The 23980-nt window shown below is 37.0% G+C and overlaps 1 protein-coding gene across 3 annotated transcripts in view; it reads right to left on the bottom strand.

Annotated features, from left to right (window-relative positions):
- Nucleotides 1–228: 228 nt before the first annotated feature.
- stat3 (signal transducer and activator of transcription 3 (acute-phase response factor)) overlaps nucleotides 229–23980 on the bottom strand; it is a 30297-nt gene continuing 6545 nt past the window's right edge. Inside the window, exons 3-24 of one of the 3 annotated variants that reach the window (XM_055194251.2) lie at nucleotides 21668–21911; nucleotides 20517–20609; nucleotides 20240–20321; nucleotides 20055–20155; nucleotides 19720–19871; nucleotides 19476–19634; nucleotides 19298–19390; nucleotides 19132–19191; nucleotides 19022–19051; nucleotides 17963–18056; nucleotides 15142–15189; nucleotides 14736–14819; nucleotides 13938–14036; nucleotides 13722–13857; nucleotides 13380–13432; nucleotides 13170–13264; nucleotides 12923–13062; nucleotides 12428–12646; nucleotides 10744–10786; nucleotides 9881–9940; nucleotides 742–842; nucleotides 229–624 (exon numbers count right to left, since the gene is read on the bottom strand). In XM_055194251.2, coding sequence (XP_055050226.1) covers nucleotides 518–624; nucleotides 742–842; nucleotides 9881–9940; nucleotides 10744–10786; nucleotides 12428–12646; nucleotides 12923–13062; nucleotides 13170–13264; nucleotides 13380–13432; nucleotides 13722–13857; nucleotides 13938–14036; nucleotides 14736–14819; nucleotides 15142–15189; nucleotides 17963–18056; nucleotides 19022–19051; nucleotides 19132–19191; nucleotides 19298–19390; nucleotides 19476–19634; nucleotides 19720–19871; nucleotides 20055–20155; nucleotides 20240–20321; nucleotides 20517–20609; nucleotides 21668–21911 — 2293 coding nt within the window. In that variant the 3' untranslated portion in view covers nucleotides 229–517. Of the gene's footprint in view, nucleotides 625–741; nucleotides 843–9880; nucleotides 9941–10056; nucleotides 10630–10743; nucleotides 10787–12427; nucleotides 12647–12922; nucleotides 13063–13169; nucleotides 13265–13379; nucleotides 13433–13721; nucleotides 13858–13937; nucleotides 14037–14735; nucleotides 14820–15141; nucleotides 15190–17962; nucleotides 18057–19021; nucleotides 19052–19131; nucleotides 19192–19297; nucleotides 19391–19475; nucleotides 19635–19719; nucleotides 19872–20054; nucleotides 20156–20239; nucleotides 20322–20516; nucleotides 20610–21667; nucleotides 21912–23980 lie in introns of those variants that run through there. The other 2 variants (XM_055194252.2, XM_055194253.2) reach the window with 2 other exon arrangements.

Raw genomic sequence — 23980 nt, forward strand, 5'->3', positions numbered from 1 at the left:
GCTCTATGCAATGCTACACTTACAGCTCAAAAATTATTTTTTAAGGGTAACCAAACACCAGTGATACTGCAATACAAATAAAAGTGAAAGGTTATTCCTATCAGCATTAATCTGGGAAAAAACTGATAGCTACTAGACAGTCATGGCCAAAACTTTGCAAGCATCTTCTTTTATAACAGTTGCAAATAATTTAAATGTCTCAATAAGCTATTTTATTTATTTTTAATAACTGTCTGTAATTTACATTACGAACATTAACACGTTAAGGTTAATCAACATGTAATTTCCCAACAAAATGGTGCCATTTGACAAAAGTCAAACTATTAAAAATAGATAAACACTTCCTTGTCAAATGGCTTACCGACCAAGTTTGCACACTTTTGGCTATGACTGTAAATACTATAAAGGAGCACAGAACTGGCTTAGAGAGAGAAGGCGGCTATATCACCTAAGCATATATTATGTACATGACAATAACTGTTTTTACTAAAAAAGGCTAAACTAAAATGCATGAAAATTAAGCATTCCGACACGTGTCCATATCTGCGACTGTCGATGCTGGAAACGGTTCTCTCATAGGTGAGGCATGATCTGAGCTCAACTCCATGTCCAGAGTGAGGGATTCTGGGGAATAAAAACAAAAACTGTGTAATAAGTTTGTGTGCATGTATATATTAGTCACATGCAAAAAAGAAATTACACATTTCATTTTTTTTTTAAACTGATGAATCTGCATCTTACCAAGAGGTCCAGGATTGGCCTCCGCAGCTTCGTTGTGCATGAGAGAGTCAAGCGTGCGAGGGGACATCGGGAACAAATCGCTTGTGTTGCCAGAGTTAGTCCTGAAAAAGAAAGAACTTAAACATTACAAATGCCACACAAGCTAAAGATGAAACATCCTCCACCACCAAACCCAACTTCATCATGTGACATCTGAGAGTTCACATGACAAATTCACCCTCGCTCCAAGACACGTGCATCAAAAATGCATGATTTTCAAAACACACACACAGCACACACCTAAAATGACGCACAAACTACATACAATGAATTTTCTTAGTATGAAGTTAAAGTATTTGAGAGATAAGATGAAACATACAATGCAATGACTGTTACGAAACTGTTTGTGTTGAGTCATTCTACAATACTGTATATTCCACCATCTTCTGAAGATGAAGTACTGAACATGAATTGTTGTTTAACCTGAAGTCACACTTTTGTTTGCATTAAAAAGTCAATAGAGAACATCTGGTACATGTGCAGAAGTCAGAGGCCATCTAAGCTGGATATATTGCGGCAATTGGAGGACCACTTGCTTCAGGGGTGTTTCATTTTTGGTAATTTGTCATCAAAACTTATTTACAAGGTTTAGATTTTAATTTTTTATTTTTACAGTAAGTTACTGGAAGTAAGATTGTCAGTAAGTTACTGTGAGTTAGCCTTCTTACAGTAGCATAATTGTAGATGTGTTTTACACAGATGCCCTATACCACAATTTCACTGTACAGTATAGTACCCTTACTGTAGATTAGTTTTACAATATAATCAATTTACAGTAATTTTACCGTAATTAAAATTTGCTTAAATGATCTTGTTAAATAATGCTACTGAACTCCAAACAAATGACATTAGTCCATGTATAGCAGTAATATTTTTTATTTTATTAACAAAGGTTTTTTTAAAACTCAATATGACAAAAATAAATAAAAAGATTTTAGATCTTTGTCAGGGAATTCCTTATTTAATCAGAACATTTGCTTTTTCGCACAAATGACTTTTAGGATAAACCTCGTCTTCTTGTGGCTTGTGTCAGCTTTGGTACACTTGAGACCCCTCATCTAGGTTGATCCTTGCGAAGAATCCTACCACAAACACAGATCTTACATTATCATATACAACACATACAGCATTCATCTTTAAAATATTGTATGTGAGGGCGATCTTAAACATCTCCCCTGCATTGAGTGAATGCATCTTTCATTGCAATCTTTAGAAAAACAATTAAAACTACATACAGCCAAACGTGCTAGAAGTGGATTTAGTTAACACGCTTTATGCACGTTAAGTGTTTTTCCCTTAAAGTGAAAAACTTTCAATTGAAACATTTTGTTAGGTGTTACAAATTTTAAAGTTAACTTTCAATTTTAATATTATGTGGCTACTAAAATTACTACAATTTTAAATATATTATCAGATTTAATTGCACTTCTTACCTTTTACTGAACTTTTTAGTAAGTCCCCTCAATCGTAGACAAACGGTGACTTAAATTGCAGGACAATGCAGTCTGTGCTTGAAGTTGCTCCCGCTCAAACAAACAAACTGAGGAGGCTGCAGAGCAGGGTTGCCAGGTCTGTGTAACAAAATCACCCTAATTGCCACACAAAACTAGCTCAACACTGCCCATTGACACTTATGTACCTAAAATACATATTCTAGAGTCACCGTTATGCATTACATGCAATTTCCGGTCGAAAATTGTTGTGTAGTACACAGTGTTTCCATAAACAAAACCATCTTGCCTTAAGACTGACCGCAGACGTGGCAACCATGCTGCTGAGACCCATTTCAGCTCTGCAGGTGAATATTATTCAAAGGCAGTTGTGAAATTAAGTGAGGAGAAACTCTGTATTGTTGAAAATATGCTAAATACATGGTCATCTTATTCTTTTTTTACTACAGTACCACTACTATCACTGCCACTAGAGTACCAATACCACAGATTTCCAAAATACAGTATGTTACTGTGTAAAAAACAAGAAACATCATAATGCAATGCATATTACAGTAATAAACTGTAATGAAATATTATAGTATTCTAGCGGGTATTTTGAGTTAAGTAATTGTTACAGCAAAGTCTAACAGTGTTTTTAATGCATTGGCTGTAATGCAAACATAGTCTTGGTGTGCACTTACACTATCCAAACCAAACCGTGCCCGAGCGCTTTTGACCCCCAAAATCTGTCTCGTTTAACTAGTGTGATCGCTTCATACCATTCCTGGGCTTGGTAAAAACCTTCTGATGCGCGCAGCACGATTATGTGAATTTCTGAGCTGCATAAGCAATGGCTCGACTGAACGATACGATAGGCATGGTCGGAGGGCCGTTTCTAATTGCGTCCCAAACGACTCAAAATAGAAACCACAAACTTAACAATACAATGGGCTCCAGTGTTGAGAGAGCTCTTTACTTCCTGTTTTTCTTAAAACAATCCTAATGACGAAAGCGTGCTCGGGCACCGATTGATAAAAATACAGTGTGTGCAAGCTTGGGCACGGATTAAGGAAAATGTTAGTGCACTCTAAGTTTTCAGACCACTAACATTGCTATTAATAGGAAGTATTGTTTACAAGGAAGAATGGAATGTGAAATATGCCTAAATCGGATATTGGAAAGTGAACTGCTCCTATCCTGAAAGCATTTGAATACTTCATACCAAAACATCACTCAAGCTTAATGCATTTAAAGGAACAGTATCTAAGAAATTTATATAAATTAATCATAAAATGGCCCTGATATGTCACTAGACATTAAGAAATCATTTTCATTTCAAATACTTATATCACTGACAACAGTGGTCTGGCCAGGATATTGTCATTTAAAAAGTGAAGTTTTTGTGTATTGTCCACCAGTTGTGTGATTGCAGTACCAGGTTTAGCCACAAGTTTTGTGATTGCAATACCAGTTTTGGCCACAATCCTACATACTGTTCCTTTAAACATCAGATAGGAGTGATGTAGCAATGTACAAGCAAAATCAATGGAAATTTTCAAAAACACAATAAAAAAAAATCACTGCATTCTAAAACTCAGGGTGCATAGATCCATTTTTTTTAAAGACGGAAAGATGATTTTCTTATTTTTTCATTCTTTATTATGTAATACAGCACATACAAAACAGACATTTTGGCTATCTGCCTTCTGTAAATATTCAGAAAAGATTCACTGAAGGCAGCAAACAGCTAAAACATCTGTTACGGAGAAAACCCTTCAAAACCAGCAAATTACGCAATTTAGATTGTCCTGTTAGTATAGAACGGCCAATATCTTGTCCTTGTTCTTGCCTAGATGAGTTTTTTTTTTTTCTTTAGCTTTACTGTCATCTGTCAGGTGACTTAACACAGTATGTCAAATTTAAGGATATTCCTATGCATTTGAATAAATTACCATATAATTAGGTTTTTCTTTGGCTTTGGTTTGCAGGTGGTTTACAAAAAAAACAATGTTTTAGATACGGTTATTTGTTGTGACATCCTCCGTTAGCCTTAAAATATAATCTGTTTAACTTGAATATATCTTTTTGGATGTATTCTGTCTCATGTCTTTCCACATCTAGGTTGGGTTGTGCCACATTTGATCCTTAAAGGAATATTCCATTTTCTTAAAAGAAAAATCAAGATAATTAGCTCACCACCATGTCATCAGGGGTGTTGGTGTCTTTCTTTGTTCGGTCGAGAGGAGATTGTGTTTTTTGAGGAGAACATTGCAGGATTTTTCTCATTTTAATGGACTTTAATAGAGCCCAACATTTAATACTTAACTCAACACGTAACAGTTTTTTTCAACGGAGTTTCAAAAGACTATAAACAATCCCAAACGAGGCATAAGGGTCTTATCTACCAAAACGATTGTCATTTTTGACATGTATAAAATAAAAAATATCCACTTTTAAAGCACAACTTCTCGTCTAGATCCAGTCGTGATGCGTCAGCGCGACCCCACACAATACGTCATGACGTCAAGAGGTCACAGAGGACGAACGCGAAACTCCGCCCCAGTGTTTACAAATGTGTTGAAAGAGGACCGTTCTGACGTTGTTGTATGTCAACTGATACTAATTAATGTCTTTGTGTCAGTTTATTGTTTACAATGGTCCGCAAATGTGCGTTTTATATATCTAACACGTGACCATCCCTACGTCACTACGCATTTACGTTAGGTTGCACTGGACTGGACCTAGACGAAAAGTTGTGGTTTAAAAGAGCATATTTTTTATTTTTCTTGTCAAAAATGACAATCGTTTCGTTGTGCCTCGTTTGGGATTGTTTATAGTCATTTGAAACTCTGTTGAAAAAAACTGTTACGTGTTGAGTTAAGTATTAAATGTTGGGCTCTATTAAAGTCCATTAAAATGAGAAAAATCCTGCAATGTTTTCCTCAAAAAACATAATTTCTTCTCGACTGAACAAAGAAACACATCAACACCCTGGATGACATGGTGGTGAGCAAACCATCTGGATTTTTCCCCCAAGAAAATTGAATATTCCTTTAACTGTGATTGGTGTAAACGGGTGACAAACTTAAAACTTAAAGCTATGAACTGTAGAACACTGACTTCTGTAAATGCCCAAACTAAAGCAATAAACCCCGAGAAGCGTTGGGTTACCAGTGCATTTTATAACAGCTAAGGGGCGTTGTTAGGCACGACGCGAAGCGGAGTGCCTAAACCCCCTTAGCTGTTATAAAATGCACTGGTGGCCCAACGCTTCGAGGGGTTTATTGCGTTTATAAAACGGTTACTTCATATGCATAAAGTTAGCGGGATTTTATAAAATAAAACACAAATAAGTTGTAATTATATTAGTATAAATATTACTCTTCCGCCAAACAAAGTAGTTCCTCAGAATCAAGTGTGACTGAAACAGAGCGCAGTTCACAAACAACACAGACGCAGCAAAGATACAATGAAAATATGATTAAAGACGGTGGTGTTTATTTTATAAATCACCATTCATCTAATTTATACATTAACATTTATATTGTGCTGTTGAAGTGATGATCAAATATGCTTGTAAGCATATGCTGAACTCTTTCCCCGTCAGCGTTTTTTTTTTAAGTTGCCACCCGGTTTTAGTTTAATGCCTTACAGAAAAATTATCTTCTTTAAATAAACATAAATATAAAATGAAAGAACAGACCATCCGCTTTCAAACAACAACAACAACAAAAAGTTTCATCCTACCTTAATTTGTTCTCTTATCAGTTATCACCTCTCAAATTTTCAGCTAAAAGCGGAGATAATTCCATTTTTGTGAAGAACTTTAGTAAGAAATCATCAGATTCAGACATGAACACACTGATACTACACGGTGTTTTCAGTGAATGCGTCAGTGTTTAAGTTGGGAAAGATCGCCACCCAGTGGATAATAGCGGGCGTATGAACTTAGTTATAAACTCCTCAGACAACGTTTTCTCTTTATTGACGAGATGACTCAACAGTATTTATTGACATTTATTTGGATATCGCCATTAATTGTGCAATTGTAGACAAATTAAAAATATGATTAAAGACTGTTGTGTTTATTCTCATAAATCAGTACACAGCAACAGTGGCGCAGCGATACTTATGTAATGTGGTCTGAACCGTGAGGTTACCGGTGTATTTTATCACGGCTTAGAACGCGTTTCAACCAATCAGAATGAAGAACCAGAACTGCCCGTTTTATAATGTTGCTTTTGCCATCATACTGTAACAAGTGTAACAATTATTACTGCTGGTTTTATCTGTTATCTGTTACTATAAGTAAATATTATGGCAGAATTGGCACTACATACCCCCATATTTATATATGTATGAATATGGGTGTCAAGAGAAAGGTCAAGCATGTGTTTGTTTAATTTTTTTTTAACAGATAATACCAGTTTATTTATCGATAGTGTATCTTCTGTATAAGAAGTTTGATTGATCTGGTTTACGATAAAGGGGCAGTTTAAGTTTATACCACATCCTGACGCTAATAAAAGCTAACAAGTCTTTATATTTATAACCAAATATTTATATACCAAACATTAAAGGGACACTCCACTTTTAAAAAAAAAATATGCTCACCTTCCAGCTCCCCCAGAGTCAAACACCCGATTCCTACCGTCCCGGAATCCACTCAGCCGATCCCCAGGTCCGACGCCACCACCTCCAGCATAGCCCAGCACAATCCACCGAATCTGACCAGACCATCAGCACCAAAAAATAACCAAAGTTTAGATATTTTTCCTATTTAAAACTTGACTCTTCTGTAGTTACATCGTGCACAAAGACCGACGGAAAATCAAAAGTTGTGATTTTCTAGGCAGATACGGCCAGAAACTACACTCTCAAACTGGCGCAACAATCGAGGACCCTGCTGCCGCAACATGGCTGCAGGAAACGCAGTGATACTACGCAGTGCCCAAAATAGTCCCCTGCTATTGAAAGATACTAAGGGAACCATTTTCGGCTGCTGCACAATATCACTGCGCCACCCTCAGCCATGCCACGGCAGCAAAATCCTAGTTTGAGAGTATAGTTCCCAGCCGTATCCGCCCAGAAAATCGCAACTTCCAACTTTTCGTCTGTCTTAGTACACACTGGCCCTCATTTATCAAAAGTGCATACACCAAATTTCCAGCGTACACTTGGCATACACCCAAAACCACGGTGACTTTGAGATTTATCAATATGGACGTTGGCGTACGGCACGCTCAAATCCTACGCCAGCTCAGGAGGTGGTGTACGCACATTTTGAGTTAGTGCAGAAATGCGCAAACACTTCCTAACACCACAAAACGCACTGACAAACTAAAATATATGATATATTATGACCCACTGTAAAAAAAACTAAAACATAGTAATTATAAACTTCAGTGTTTATTTTTATGCAACATGATCTTCAATGTTTACTTTGTGTGACTTTACCAAAGCATTTGATTTGTATGCATATGTATTCCTTAAGTTGCGAGCCGTTTCAGGGCAGAGCACGTGAGCGGATCGGAGCGTTAAGCGGTGCGGTAATACCATCAGAGCGCCTTTTTCCGAAAATTCTGTTCGCTCAGGACCGCTCGTTGAACCCAGAACGCCCTTTGATAATTTGCTAATTCGAGAATCTGTAGAAACGTCTAGCAATAAGTTATGGAATTCAAGCCTTATACATAAATGTAAAGTAAAAATCAAAGTTAAGATTGGACAGGAAGAAAACATTGAAAGGGACTGCGGAGAGACTGTAAAAGTTTAGCAATCCTGGAATCTGAAGCGGCACATTGCAAGAAAGCACAAGGATCTGCTACGAAAACAATAATGCATCAAAAGGTAAGCTAGTTACATACCATTCGATGATAAATAAATAGCTACACATGAATAGGTAATGTGAAATGCTTGTGTTGAAGCCATAAATCCGATCATGATGACATGCGGACAAAATCATGGCCACGAATTATCTTTTATGCTACATTATGGACACTTCCTTTTCTTATTTATAATATAAAATATGTTCCCAATATTCAACAGTTTGTTCCTTGGAATTAATTACTATAATATTTTGCAATTACTATTACAAGTATTATTACTTCAAATTATGAATTAGCCTAGTAAAACATGTGGATGTCGTTGAAACAAATTGTTAATTTGAATTATATCCGGAGCTCCGTATCAAACTGGATCTTAGCTAACAAACAACTGTATGTAAATACAGAAAAACACACTACAAAAGTTACTACATCATTTTAAAATATTATTAAAAAAAACTTAACCGAACCATTAAGCAGACATATAATTTAGATGTAGGCAACAGTAAATAATAATGATAATAATAATAATAATAAATAATTATTCTTCTAAATATCAATTAAGCGTCATTAATAATAAAAAATAATAATACAAATATTACAAAATGTAATGCAATTATTAATGTCTTTAATCCCGCTCTTTAAACTCCCAAATAAAACAATTTAGTTTCTTTCCACTTTCCCGGTTTGTCTTCTTTGCCGTCTTCCATGTGTTAATGTCGTAAAATGAGGGCGTGGGGGAGGTGGAGACTTGAATTTATGTGGGCGTGTTATTCTAATGAAGATCGTTTTCAGCCGCGGCATTTATGAAGGGCAGATATTGCGTACACCTGAATATCATCGGTACGCACAGTTTCATAAATCAGGCGGTGAGAGGAGTGTAAGCATAATCTTACGCCAACATATACGCTCGTTTCTACGCAAGAATGATAAATGAGGGCCAATGTAACTACAGAAGAGTCAAGCTTGAAGTTTAAAACTCTTTGGTTATTTTTAGCACAATGCCAATGGTCCAATCAGACTCAATGGACCACGCCAAGCTATGCCAAAAGTGCCAGCGCCAAACCCGGAGATCAGCCGAATGGACTACAAAACGGCAAAAATCAAATGTTCAACTCCAGGGGAGCTGGAAAATGAGCATACCTTTAAAAAAGTGGAGTGTCCCTTTAATGACACATAATATTCATGTTATGACTTTCCATATCGGTACATCCTCTAAAGAAAGATTTAAATGGAAAAAGAACTGAACCAGAGAGAGAATGTGAACTTTTCCAAAGCGTAACAATGTAACTGCAATGTTAGCTTCAGAACTTAGAAATGAAAAGTGTTAAAAACATATAAAACGAATCAAGATGCGAAAACATCACACGAAAATATGCATTATAATTCATAACACTTTGGACCGACACAAAGGAGTGTCCAGAAGAACTGATGTGAGATTAGTGGCAGAAACCAATTCCAGCAATTGAGTTCGACCGAAACCCAGACATCTGGTTATTTAGGGATGAAGTGACTTACACTGCGTCCTAACCGGGCACAACGTGACAAGATTCCAGCTACAGGCTATTTTTGAGAAAAAAGAAACCAAGCCGCCTACAAATTGTTGTGTCACACATTGTGACTCTTTAGGATTGAAAACTGAATAAACTTGCAATAGAATCGACTGTTGTGCCTGATTATAATGCAGATTAAAGGTTTAAACAGAAACCCCCGGTAAAGTGTTAAAAGTCATCTATGTTAGCAGACATCTACAGTAGTGTGATGGAAACTAACCGGTCACTTGCAAACAAAAGTTAATGCCAGATAATCTCATTCACACACATACATAATCTCCCTAATGCCTACCCTGGGAAGCCGTTCCCAAGCAGTTCACTGTCCGGAAAGTCCATGAAGATTGAAGGACACCTATGAAGAGAGGTCAGTTTATAGCCTGCCTAACACGCACACACGCGTCCGCACATAGACAGACACAGACAGAAACACACACATGGCTTCCAAACTTTCGAGAAACACAGTTTTTGGGATTTGTGAGTCAAGTAAGGCTGAGTTCGAGACTGGTTTTATTCCCTCAAAATCTTTTTATGTAGCAAAGCATAAAACCTAAAGTGTTGTGTACAGTATTTTGTGTGTACATTACAGTTTGTATACCATGTTTGAAGACGCAGCATCACAATGGGAAATGAACTGCCTCATCAGATTCAATTACGAGGGTGATTTAAGGAAAAGATTCACTCAATCTTACACCTTTAACTATGGAAATTATCAAGTGTTTTAGCCTGAATCTTTAGTGTGCAAACAACATGTGTTAAGTTTTCATATGTTTAAAAACTTGCGTAGGTTAACACAAAGTGTTTACACAAACAATAGTAGCCCTGTGGTTTATTTAAACAGTTCTGGTTTCCTAATTATGTTTTAGACTGTGTTTTAAAAACACAACTTGGCAACTATCTCCTTGGTTTTTCTCTCTCTCTCTTCCTTTGTAAGCCTGTGGTTTAAAGGATGATGGGAAGGTTCCTTGGAGAATTCAGTAGAAGTTACATCCCTGATCCATGGAGAACACAGAACTGAGAGGAGTATTTTGAAACTGATCCTGTCTGAAGAATGACCAAACATTTTCAAGTTTACAAAAGGACTGAGAGAGAAAAGAGAGCTAGATCCATCCACACACACACATACTGAGAAACAGGGGGGAAAAAAATGCAACTTACGGGGTGACACAGATGAACTTGGTCTTCAGGTACGGCTGAATTACTGAAAGAACAACAATCCATGTGTTATTACACAGAAACAGCACATACGGTGAGAGATTTAATGACTGTTTGTCATTAAAAAAGCAAGCTTTTTTTTTTTTTAAAGAAAAAATACTATTTATTTTGCTGGTGTTGAAAAATTATTTCATGAAAAAAACAGCAAGAAAGAACTCCATAAAGCAACTTACTTTATATTTCAAGTTTTTACCAAAAATGATCCACTGTTGCTACATTTCAATATGGTGATTTTATAATTATTATTATGAAAAAAATTGTCATTTCTGGAGCTCGCCCCTATTCACTAAAGGAATATTCCACTTCATAAAACAAAAATCATGATAATTTACTCATCCCCATGCCAATCAAAATGTTGAAATCTTTCTTTGTTCAGTCAAGAAGAAATTTTCAGGATTTTTCTCTATTTAATAGACTTTATTGGACCTCAACAGTAAACAGTTTTAAGGCAGTTTAAATGCAGCTTCAAATTGGTCAAAATGATCCCAAACGAGGCATAAGGGTCTTATCTAGTAAAACGATTGTCATTTTCGGCAAGAAAAAAAAGCACTTTAAAACCACAACGTCTTGTCTTGCACCAGCGCCAGCATGACCTCACAGATTTTGCAATCACGTCAAAAGGTGACGTATGCGAAACTAACACCCCAGTGTTTACAAGTGTGGAGTAGAGTAAAACCGAACAGTATTTATATCATTTTTTACCCCTAATACAACACTATCCCCTGAGAAACGAGAGCCCTGTATAGTGTATATACGCCCTCATGTGCACCCGATACAGTAGGTGGCAGTATGCACCTATGAAGTTGTTTCGCAACCCGCTATTAAACATTAGATGAATACGTTCATAATACGTATATTATAATACGTTGTTTTAATTTCAAATGTTCAATGCCTTATTGCGCCGACCCCGACCCGAGCCCAGGTATCCATCCTCTAGTGTGGAGAAAGAGGACCGTTCTGATGTTGTTGTATGTGAAGTGATACTAATTAACTCTTTACTCGCCATTGACGAGTTATCTCGTCAATTAAGAGAAAACATTTGCATAAAAAACGTGTTCCTGATTAATTTTTATGTTAATCTGCAATACCGCACTTATCCAATTTATGAAAAATAACTGAAGCCAAAACGTTATTTACTAATTTTAAACTCTGTGAAACTATCGTTTCACTATATAAGACCATTATGCCTCATTTGGGATCGTTCAGAGCCCTTTAAAGCTGCGTTGAAACTGCAATTTTAAACTGCATTGAAACTGTAAACTGTTGGGGTCCAATAAAGTCTATAAAAATAAGAAAAATTCTGAAACTGTTTTTCTCCTTTAAAAAACTAAAATTTCTTCTCGACTAAACAAAAAAGACATCAACATTTTAGATGACATGGGGTGAGTATATTATCAGGACTTTATTATTATAAAAGTGGAATATTCCTTTAATGCCCTGTGTCCACCAAAGTTTTTTTTCCTGATGCCAGTGTTTTTTTCAGTTTCCATGTTTAGCACTGTGCACTCTGCCTTCTCACTGGTCTGAACCATTTACAATTTGTTTAAATCTATTGGTCATAAAATTGACGCATATTGGCCCCTTATATCCAATGCAAAAATGAACATATTTCTGTAAGGACACTCACCACATCCAGGGTCAGGGAAGTCAGTATCAGGCTGGGCCTCCGGGCGGCAGTACTTGCCAAACGCCTCCTCTTTAGGAATATCTGGATAGAGGTAAACCAACGGTGACACGAGGATATTGGTGGCATCCATGATCTTGTATCCCATGATGATCTCAGCGAATGACATGCTGTTAAGCTGTTGCTTCGTGTACGGTTCCACCGACTGGATCTGAGTTTTACCTGGACATGGAGAGCACAAAACCACAATATGAGAGCTTTTCACATTTAAATAGAAGCACAGAGAGGGCACTGTTCATTTGCATGTGCGGCCTATGTTGTCTTAGCACCAGATTGAATAGGAATTATGCAAATCAAGTAACAGCACAAACACGGTAAATGTAACACAATGTCATTCACAGTTTCGGCACACTAACGTAGATCTGGCGAGCACTGTTGGTTTATGCATTGAAACGGTGAATTGCCATCACATCTCATGCGAGTCATAAAGGCACTCACCGCTGATGTCCTTCTCGACCCAGGTAAAAGTGATTCCACCCTCTTTGCTGCTTTCACTGAAGCGTAGCAGGAAAGTCCCAGGAGGCTTTGGGCTGAGGATGGCCCGCTCTCTTTCCTTGCTGATAAAGCCCATAATATACCTAACACACAAACCAAGAGCTTGATATAACTAGATATTGAGTGACTTATATACAGTAACTATAATATTACACATCAATGATAATCGAAAGTGTGCAGTAGGTCTCACCCTTCGTTCCACAGAGCCAAAATGTATTTCTTTACTAGGTCAATAATATTATCTAGCCACACCCAGAACGAGAAACCTTTGCCTGCCATGTTTTCCTGGAACCCACAAACACAAAGTCAAACACGTTTACAGTATTCAGAGAGTAAACTGGATCAGCGAGTCTGATTTGATTTACAGTTAATACTGAAAAGGAAAAAAAGGATCACATACTTTGCAGAATTTGGCCCACGTTATCTGGCAACCGGAGTAATTTACGCACGGACCTGCACCAAAATGGGAAACCAAATGAAACCAGATCCACAAATAGGTTAACATGCATACTTTAGTCATGCTGTTAAAACACATACATCCTGAAAAACGACATTTAGTCAGCGAATAAAATGCAGTCATGTGCATGTTTTGCTAGAACGTATGTAGCATCAAAGCTATGAGCAAAAACGGTCTTGAATTGAGGATAGCGTAAAGCTGTGAGCTAACTTAGAACAATACATATCATTTCCTTTCCTTAATAAATGTAATAAATAATCTAGTGTGATTTAAATGTACACATACCCAAGAGTTTCTCTGCGAGTGTGGTGAGCTGTTCAATGGTCAGTCCTCTTTTAGTTGTGGAAGAAAACTGCCAACTTAACACCTCAGCCACCTGATCCCACGTCCCTACCGGAGGTTTGGTGAAGAAATTTACATTCTGTGAAGAATAAGATGAGTTTTAATAATGCAAATTCACTTTCAAGCTCGCAAACATTACGGCTTGCTGTGCTTTCAAACCTTGGGGTGATTGGTCAGCATGTTGTACCACAGGATGGACGCCCATGCGTTTGGCATTTGACAGATATTCGAAATGACCACCACAGGAAGAGAGTGTGTCTGGAGAACGATAAAGACATTTATTTATAATAAATCCTGTTATTTTTGTCCAGAACATTTTGTTTGAGGTTACGTAATTATTTCCAAAACCCCCACGAGCAAACAGATCCGGGGTCTCGATTAGCCTGTTTAATTAACCGCTGTGTGTGTTGGTATTTAACGTGACCCCGTTGTTTATTTCCATGGAAAAATAATCATTTAACATGCACGGTCATATCGCTGCGTAATAGGCACGTAGGCAGCGATGTGTGCTGGTAGGTGTTTTAATAAGAGACGTGTTGCCCAAGGACACGATTCATAGTTCATTCGTATTCACATCCTCCCACAGTGGCGCCATGGTGACAGCTTATCCTATAACCTTATTGGCTGCCTGCACTGTGAATCAATTTCCAAGAGCAGTGTGGTGGACTACACCGCTACTCTGGGTTTAATAATACCATTATGCTTGATTTGATCGATGTGATTTGAGCCCATAAGGACTGTATCCTGGAGTGTGTGCATGTGTGTGGCCATTTTTTGGTCCCCATTAGGAAACAAGCTTATAAATCGTACAGAATGAAGTTTTTTGAAAATCCAAAATAGGAGATAGGTTATTTTGTACAGTCTGTGCACAATAAAAGTCATTATGTCTATGGAATGTCTCCATAAAATATGGAAACCAGTGTGTATGTGTGTGTGTGTGTGTGTATGCGTATGTACCTCAAGGTCAATCTTTAGGCCTTGATGGTAGACTTCCGTCTCAAATGTGATCAGATGCAGTTCTTCAGTCACAATCAGTGAGGCCTGAAATTCAGGCAGCAAAGTTAAAACATTTCACATTTTTTACATAATGTATTTTTACCAGAACAGTGTTTTTTTAAACTGGGATTCTAATGGGTTTACAGAAAAATAAAAAAATTAATATTTCAATTTTGAAAATGTTCTTATAATATCACAATTGCCATTTCTCTGAAACAGTTTGTTTCTTTATACAAAAAATATACATAAATGGAGATATATTTTAGGAATATCACTCACAAAAGGGAACTCGTCATCATTAAGTTATAAAAACCCTGCACCAGAAGACCTGAATATATATTGTATATATATTATATATAATGCTTACATCGCTGTTGGTTCGGCCTCCATTTCCACACCTCTGCTCTCGTAGAGTCTAAAAGACAGAAAAACAGGTCAAGAACTACATCTCCCAAGTATGACACCAAAACTTGACTTAGTAGAGATGATTCAAAATTCGAGTCAATATGTGACCTTGGACCACAACACCCGTCGCAAGGGTCAATTTTTTTTAATTGAAATTTATAGAGGGTTTCAGCAGTAACAACATAAACACGCGGCTTTCGTGGTCATCACGTAACTTCCATTAAACTCTGCGAAGAATAAATAACAACAAAGTCCTTTTAAAGTAGTTTATTCAAACTTTGGTAAATTACGTAGATTACATAGGAAGGTATTTGTTTAAGAGTTCAGTTTCAGCAACTAGTCAGACAATTAAACAAACAGAAACCGGAAGTAAAGTTCGGACCAGACGCTTATCGCGTCACTGCACGTGCGCTCGATGAAATGGTCTATACATAATACAAAATAAATAAGCTTTCAATTGAGGAATGATTTATTGATGAGTTAGGCTAGGACAATATTTGTCTGAGATACAATGATTTGAAAATTTAGTGCAAAAAATTCTAAATATTGAGAAAGTCGCATTTAAAGTTCAAAGTCCAATAAAGTAATGCATATTAATGAAAAGGTTTATTTTAGTGCTCTCTACTGGCTTACCGCTGTAATGACCTTGTGGACTGAATGGGGGAAGTTGTAAACTTTTACATAAACCAAACTTCAATGGGAAATCCCCAAGGAATAGGAAGTAAAGCACGTTTGTATCAAATTTTATTCTTGATTGTCACAAAAATAAAGTTTTTATAGATTTACAGTAGAAAATGTAGAAAATATCTTCATAGAACATGATCTTTACATAATACATGAATGATTATTGTCATAAAAGAAAATTTTGACTCATTCAATGTCATTTTGTATTTGGTAACACTTTACTTGAAGGAGTTGTTCATAAGACTGACATGACACCTTCATAATCACGAAATGACGCGTTTCATGAACATGAAGTAGATTTTATGACAACTGTCATCATTTGTTCAATTATGTCATTTTTAATGCAAAGATGACATTGTTTGAGATGTATTTGCTATGACAACCCGACACAAACACATACATCACAACTCGTCATCAACATGACATAGCAGAATAATGATCAAACTTAAGAAACTACCTAGCTTTATGGGTTAACATTACATTAAACTGTCATTTAAATATCATTAAGTGTTAGTACTATGTCAAATAAATTCAAATACCTTAACAAAATGAAACAGACACGTCAAAAGATTATGCTTAACTTTACGTATGTGCACAGTACATAAAAAACTTTCTTCCTCACACAGAGGTTCTGAATTTTTCTGACATAGAAGAGAAAACTAATACCCCGTTCACACAGACCTTTGGTCCCAGAAAATACCCGTAAAATTGCCAGACAAGCTTCTGTGTAAACGCAAACATGTCGCGTAAATCTTCTAAGATCATTGCCGGAAAGAGGACCTAGTAAGATACACGGAAAACCCTCTGTGTGAACAAGAAGCCGAAACAATGCCATAATGGGCGCGTCGTAGTGAGGACGACAAAAGTTATGGTTCAGCTCTTTAAAACAAGAGATTTACATGCATAGCAACATTCACGATGAGAAATGTCAGCAAACTTGACTGAAGCAGATATCAGGTAAGTTAACTTGTCATTACTGCGCTGAAACTGAGATCATTCAGCAGCATAAAAGAATTTCACGTCACACGCTCATTTGAGCTTATAATGCCCGCGCGTCATCTCAACAAGACATATCGTTCAGCTCCTCAAAACGGGGGGTTTAAATGCATATAAACAATCACGATGAGAAATATCTGAAAACTGTATTAAAGCAGAGATCAGGGAGCTCGTCAAATATCCACTCTGAAGCTGAAATCATTCACCAGCATAGAACTGTGCGTTCACGCGCTCCTTTATAGTCTTATTATAAACAAAAATGCACGCGAGTGGTTTCTGGAGAGAGAAATAATAAATAATATGCAAACTTCAGATGCTGCGTAGAAGAGAGGGCAGGACTTTCAACAGGTCACGTGTCTTTTCGGAACCTTGCAGATGCCGGCAAATCATGGCAGTGTGAATGAAAAAAAAAATTTGAACGATCCCGGAAAATTCCAGGATGCATTTTCCGGAATGGCTGTGTGAAAAGGGCTTAACAAAACTTTAATCAATTAATTTAATGTAATTTTAGTTTTTCCAGCTATATGGACCCAACGCTGCATGTACTGTTTTCATTTAACTTTAGGTGAATCGGTCTAGAAAATCAATAACATATAATTTTATTTATTATTATTATTATTGGTTTTATTTCTTAAACACATGGAGGAAACTTAAAAAAAACCATTATCAACTGAAGAATATTAATGATGTGTTTATAAAACTATTTGAAAGTGGTCACTTATGTTGTCTTGGTAATGTCAAGTTGTCATGACAAGTTATGATGTATTGGTTTATGTCAAGTTATCATAACAAAGACATCTCTCAAACAATGTTATATCATATGTCAGTCTTATGAACACCCCTTTCAAGTAAAGTGTTTTAGAGTATTTTTAAAGCCTCATAATCTAATGATGAAAGCACCAAAGTTTGATTTGAGTCATTAATTAAGATTTTATCTTTGACATGACCCAAGTCAAAATATAAGACATCAAGGTTATATTCTCACAAAATGTTCTTAACATTAAGTAGGATGATTTTATGTAGAAAATCACTCAAATAAATGACGGATTTTATAGACATGTAGTCTTAGCTAGATAAAGTTTCGGTTTTGTGGGTGAACTTACCAAATGTTTGAACTCTGCAGAGAGACTGCCATTGTTGGATTCCTCCATGTTCATCACCTTAGTGTTGGTGCCAAGAATGTTGAACTTGCGGGACCTGAAAGGAAAAAAATATTTTACAGTTAAAAACTTAAAATGTTTTTACAGCAGTGTTGGCAATTTATATTCACAATAATTTAATAATTGAATGAAAACCATCTACAACACTGCTTGAAATGTTATTATGTAGGCCTATTTTATGCAGTTATTTACTTGAGTATATTATTAAAGCAAAATATGTCAATTATCACATTAAAGGAATAGTCTACTCATTTTCAATATTAAAATATGTTATTACCTTAACTAAGAATTGTTGATACATCCCTCTATCATCTGTGTGCGTGCACGTAAGCGCTGGAGCGCGCTGCGACGCTTCGATAGCATTTAGCTTAGCCCCATTCATTCAATTGTACCATTAAAAGAGGAACTATATTTTATGGCGTAATAGCACTTTTGGGAGTACTTCGACTCGGCGCAGTAACACCCTCCCTCTCCCATTATGAGAGTGAGAAGGGGAGCAGACTTTTCAGGCGAGTCGAAGTACTCTCAAAAGTGCTATTACGCCATAAAATATAGTTCTTTTTTAAATCTGCTTAAAAAAGCGCTACGTTTTATTTTGTACCACCAAACTTGCTCGTATAACTACTCGTCTTAAATAGGAAAAACGTTGATGTGTTTGGTCACTTCTAACTTTATCTCTAAATGGTACCATTGAATGAATGGGGCTAAGCTAAATGCTATCGAAGCGTCGCAGCGTGCTCCAGCGCTTACGTGCACGCACACAGATGACAGAGGGATGTATCAACAATTCTTAGTTAAGGTAATAACATATTTTAATATTGAAAATGAGTAGACTATTCCTTTAACAAGGTTGATTTTAAAAACAAGACTAATGCTTTCAATCTCAAAACTTACAGATCTCAGATACTACTCACTTAAAAGGATGTATTAGTCAATCTCTCCATATATGCATGTACCAACAATGTAACTTTAACATGACATTAATGTAACCTCCGAACTCACCCTCGAATGGCTGCCACATCACCTGATTCCCTGCAGAACACAAGTGTAGAGATTATTACCGTATCTTAAATGAAAATCATTTCATTTGTGTTTCTGGCGGTTGCCCTTACTTGTCAATGCACACTTTGATCTTCAGCTGGTAATTCAACTCCGGAAATTTCACTAGTAACCTAAAAAGAGAATAGGGAAAATTTTCATGAATTGGGTTGTGGTTGTTTCTTCATATTATTCAGAACTCTACGTAACATCACATATGAGTCATCACTGTGTACATACCTGACTTTGGTGGTAAACTGCACACCAGTTTTGATGACAAGAGGACGGTCTGGATGCATGGGCATGCACGGCTGTCTCTCAACGACAAACGCACTGCAACAAAACCGCAAGCCATGTTTAGACCTCATTCGGTAGCATGCATAAAATGATTAACTTAATGTTCAGGTGCATTTCAAACCTTTTCATAAGGTTGCGGAAAAGGTCCACGATCTTCTCCTCCAGAGCGGGACGGTGCTGAATAATCGGGTCTCCTTTATATGAGACCTTCTGCTGAAGCTCCTCCAACTTCTTGATCTGCTGTCTGATCTGCAACTGCGACTCAGCCAATGAGGTGATCCTGAAAGAGAGCGATCATCAAAAATGAATTTGTGTCAAAATGCATCAAAATAGCGTCAGATTCTGAACAGACTGCTCTTCTGTACCATGTCTCTAAACGGTCCAGGCAGATGTTGGGTGGTCCTCCGATGCAGGCGATCTGCTGTCTCCTCTTCCAGTCAGCCAGTTCCTCATCTGTCAAGTTCTTCTGGACAAAGTCCATTGCAGATAGCAGGCCGGCCATCTCGGTTACTATTTGCTGCAGAACAGACAGCAAAATTAAAATGATTATTTATTAAAAGTATAAAGGATCAGAATGCATCACATCAAGCACCAAAACGATTTTTAAGAGATCTCATGTATAATTTTGGTTGGAGTGATACTGCTGGGGTGGTTTGTGGTCTTGGTGGTCGATTCTAGAGAAGGTTTTACTAGGTCTCACCCTTCTCAGCTGATCTAAAGCACTCAGCATCTGCTCCAGCTGAGTCATCTTCTGCCTGGTGGCTGCTGCCTGGCTGTTTCCATTCAGGTCCTGGGATAGTTCTGAAAATTAATATGCAGAATCAATGAGATGAGTGGACACTTTTGAAAATTTTAAATAACACATTAGTCATCCACTCGCCATACCGCCAGCACTCTTCAGGGTTTTGTAGTTGAAGTCAAAGTCATCCTGGAGGTTCTCCAACATCTTCATCTTCTGTTCCATGTCCTGCACAGAAATGATGGGCATGAGCGATTTTTTGATTTTAAATTGTGGCAGATAGAGATGAAAATTTGTATAGTATGGTTTGTACAATTTGACTTGATTATTTAAAGGGGCATCTTTTGGATAGTACTCTTCAACCAGTTATATCAAAAAACATCCGGTAGAAACAATGTAGTCACTTTAGCTGAAATGACCAACCTGTACTCGCTTTCGAATGTCTTGCAAGTTGTGTTCCAATATTTGCTGTTTTTCAGTCACCACGGTACCTGTGGGATGAGCCACCTGACCGTCCTACAGTCATGAAAGAAGAAAGAGAAACATCAGACAACTTCAGCTTGAAAGAAAAATCTGTAGATGGTGAAATAAAGATGAGATATCGAAGGCAGTCAGACTGGTCTGGTGAGAAAATTTGTGTATGAAGCGATCAAGTTTTTGGTGTTATTAATGTGTGAAGGTGCTGCTCCTAATATTCTGATCTTTGAGGTAAAGCATTTGGACTTATTTCGGTTTATTATTGGATTTTTATTTTTTGCTTTTTTAGTGCAAGATCTGGCAACACTAGTCAGCAAACGCTCGGGCCTTTGTCCTTTTCTGCACCGCACATACGGAAGACTTTTTCCCCTTCTAGGCATTTATTTTTTCAAAAGAGAGACCTGTCATGTCCATGATGCACATTTAAACACATTGTTAACTACTAGTTGTTCAGTTCGTTTATGTACACTATGCACTATGCAGAGTTTCTGTAAAAGCGGTTGTCCCTACTTGCATTTTGCGGGAGTTAAAGGTGCAGTGTGTAACTTTTAGAAGATTCCCTTGACAGAAATGAAATATAATATACATAACTATATTATCAGGGGTGTATAAAGACCTTTCAAAATGAACTATTATGTTTTAATTACCTTAAAATGAGCTGTTTTTAGCTATATACACCGAGGGTCCCCTTACATGGAAGTCTCCAATTTGTGCCACCATTTTTCTACAGAAGCCCTTAACGGACAAACTTTGTTTCTGACGATGACATGTTTGTCCTATGGTGGCTAGCATAGCTTCTCTATGCGTTTCAAAAGCGAGGGATGAGCTGTGGACTGAGCCTTTGGGCGCAATTTAAAACCTCACCACTAGATGCCGCTAAAATTTACACACTGCACCTTTAATTCAGTTGTAGAATGCGGTTGTCAGTCTCGTAAATTACTGAACTGTGTGTGTACAGAACAGGATTAAGCATTAAAAGGTTGAAGTGTGTACGGGACCGTTGTGTCAATAGCTTCTCGTTTCAATAACAGCCGTGGGTGTCGTTCACCATAAATGTTTATGTTGTATGTGTTCATAAATGTAGATCTGTATGTGACCTGCTGTGCAGTGGTTGCTGTCTGCAGCAGGCGCTGCTCTTCCCAGAGGCAGCGAGCGACGATGCGGGCGATCTCCATGGGTTTCTCCAGATATTTGCTCTGCAGGTGCTGTTTGATGCGCCGCAGGTTGTGCTGGTAAAGGACGTTGTTCTCCTGCAGAAAGCGACTGTACTGCTGATCAATCTCCCCTAACAGGTTGTGAAACACAAGCGTGGCGTGTGACTCCTTATTGGCTGCATACGCCCTGTGACAGATACAAACAAACAAACAAGCTTGTGTCATAAGCCTTAAAGATTTCTGCATTCCATACATGCATTTAATGATCATTGCTAGGAATACGCAACATATCCGTGAACATGTTGGCCTGAATTCAATTACAGCATCTAGAATTTCAAATTAAGAGTTGTTGTTGATTAAAATGGGTTATTTGACACAAAATTATCAAAATAACATACATATACAAAAGTTATAATCAGAGATTTTATTATCTTTGGGCAAAATGCTAAAAATGTGCACAAAAATGCCATAAATTAACCCATGATGGGTTTTAACCTATGATTGGGTCAAACATGGACACGTTTTGGACCTGACTGGAATACGACAAGATGTCTTCAGGGGCAATACTAAAGAAATGATCATCTTCACACTTTTTTGTGTCATATACGTCGCTATGTATACAAATTGCAAAGATGTTGAAATAGTTGGGGGTTTATATTTCTGAAAGTTCACACAGCAGGCCACTGTTACGAGTTCAACGACTCCTAATTATTGAATAAGTTTGAGCAATGCTTTCACTTCTTGGAACGATGAGTAGAGATCCTACAAAAACTGTGACTATTTTTAATTTTCCACCAAACTCCACCCAAGTCTTTCACAATGAATTTTTTTTTGTCTGAATTTTTTTTTTTTGACACACTTGCCATGCTGCTTCATCTATATAGTTAACATAAAGGGGAGAGAGGGACACAAACTAAAGCATTTTGACTTTGGTTCTATCCTTTATTTAAGTTAGATTCATAATTTTTTTACACAATCAAAACACACATCTCTGTACAAATGAACACTTAAAGTTTGTTTGTGGGACCTACCGTTATTGTACTATTACACTGAAAGTGACAGGAGTGCAAACGTTACAACTTAAACCATAGCTTAAAACACTTGCTAGAAAATGTATAAAAATTTTTTCAATCCCAGATATCAGTTACTAAGAGTCGCTGACATGTTTTTAAAATGGTGTTATGTTTTTGGTAACAAGACAGGGATTAATATAATATAAGGTTGTGTTTGGTGACTTACACACCCAACTTAGTAATCGAAAAAAAAAACTTAAGATGAAGAAATTTACTTTTATGCCTTGAAAACACTCTTTGTTTAATATCTTAACCAAACCACATCAAAACTTTTTACAAATTCACAGATCATCTTCTGACAGTAAGAGGAAAAACACCAAAAGCACAGATTGCTCAGTCCTGTATAAATATGTAAAGTAGCCGTGTTACGATTAACGGGTGCCCCGCTCACCCCTACAATACAGTTTTCTTTAATCTTAATTTATAGTATACTATTCACCTTTTCACAATACAAAATATTTTCTATATTTTATGCAAATGATGTTCATCTGTAGTAGAACAACAATATACAGGGACATTAGTCATGTATAAAAAAAGCTAGCTACATGCAGCAGTAAAATTGTTTAGAGAAGTCAGAAAGGAAAAGAACATACTGAAATTAATCTGTTCAATCAGGAAGGACAAAATGCTGAAGAGACAATGCAACAATAACCTAGTTACTGTATTTTAAATGAGGCTCTTTCTGAAAGACAGTCATCCCTTGCATTGTTGCAGGTATTGTTCATGTGGTGTGTTGATGACATAGCAAAGCATGCTGAGATTGAATAATGTTTTGGATATACAGTATCTATATGCTTTAACCATATTCCATCTAATCAATGTATTTGGTTTAGAAATGTTCATTATTTTTATAGGGGTCATATTATGAGATTTGTTTAAGAGGTAAAATAAGTCTTTGGTGTCCCCAGAGTGCGTATGTAAGGTTTTAGCTCAAAATACCCAACAGATAATTAATTATAGCATGTTAAAATTGCCATTTTGTAAGCCTGCACAAAAGTGTGCCATTTTTGGGTGTGTCCTTTAAAATGCAAATGAGTAGATGAAATTCAAACACTGATCACAATGATGGTATTTTGTTGGATGATACTCAATTGTGCTGTCAATTCTTTTTTCTCTCTCTTTCTGGCTGCACTAAATGGCAGTGCCGTGGTTGGGCAGTGCCGTGGTTGGAAAGTGCAGATTA

Source organism: Misgurnus anguillicaudatus, chromosome 19 (genome assembly GCF_027580225.2).
Source record: "Misgurnus anguillicaudatus chromosome 19, ASM2758022v2, whole genome shotgun sequence".
Classification (NCBI taxonomy): domain Eukaryota; kingdom Metazoa; phylum Chordata; class Actinopteri; order Cypriniformes; family Cobitidae; genus Misgurnus; species Misgurnus anguillicaudatus.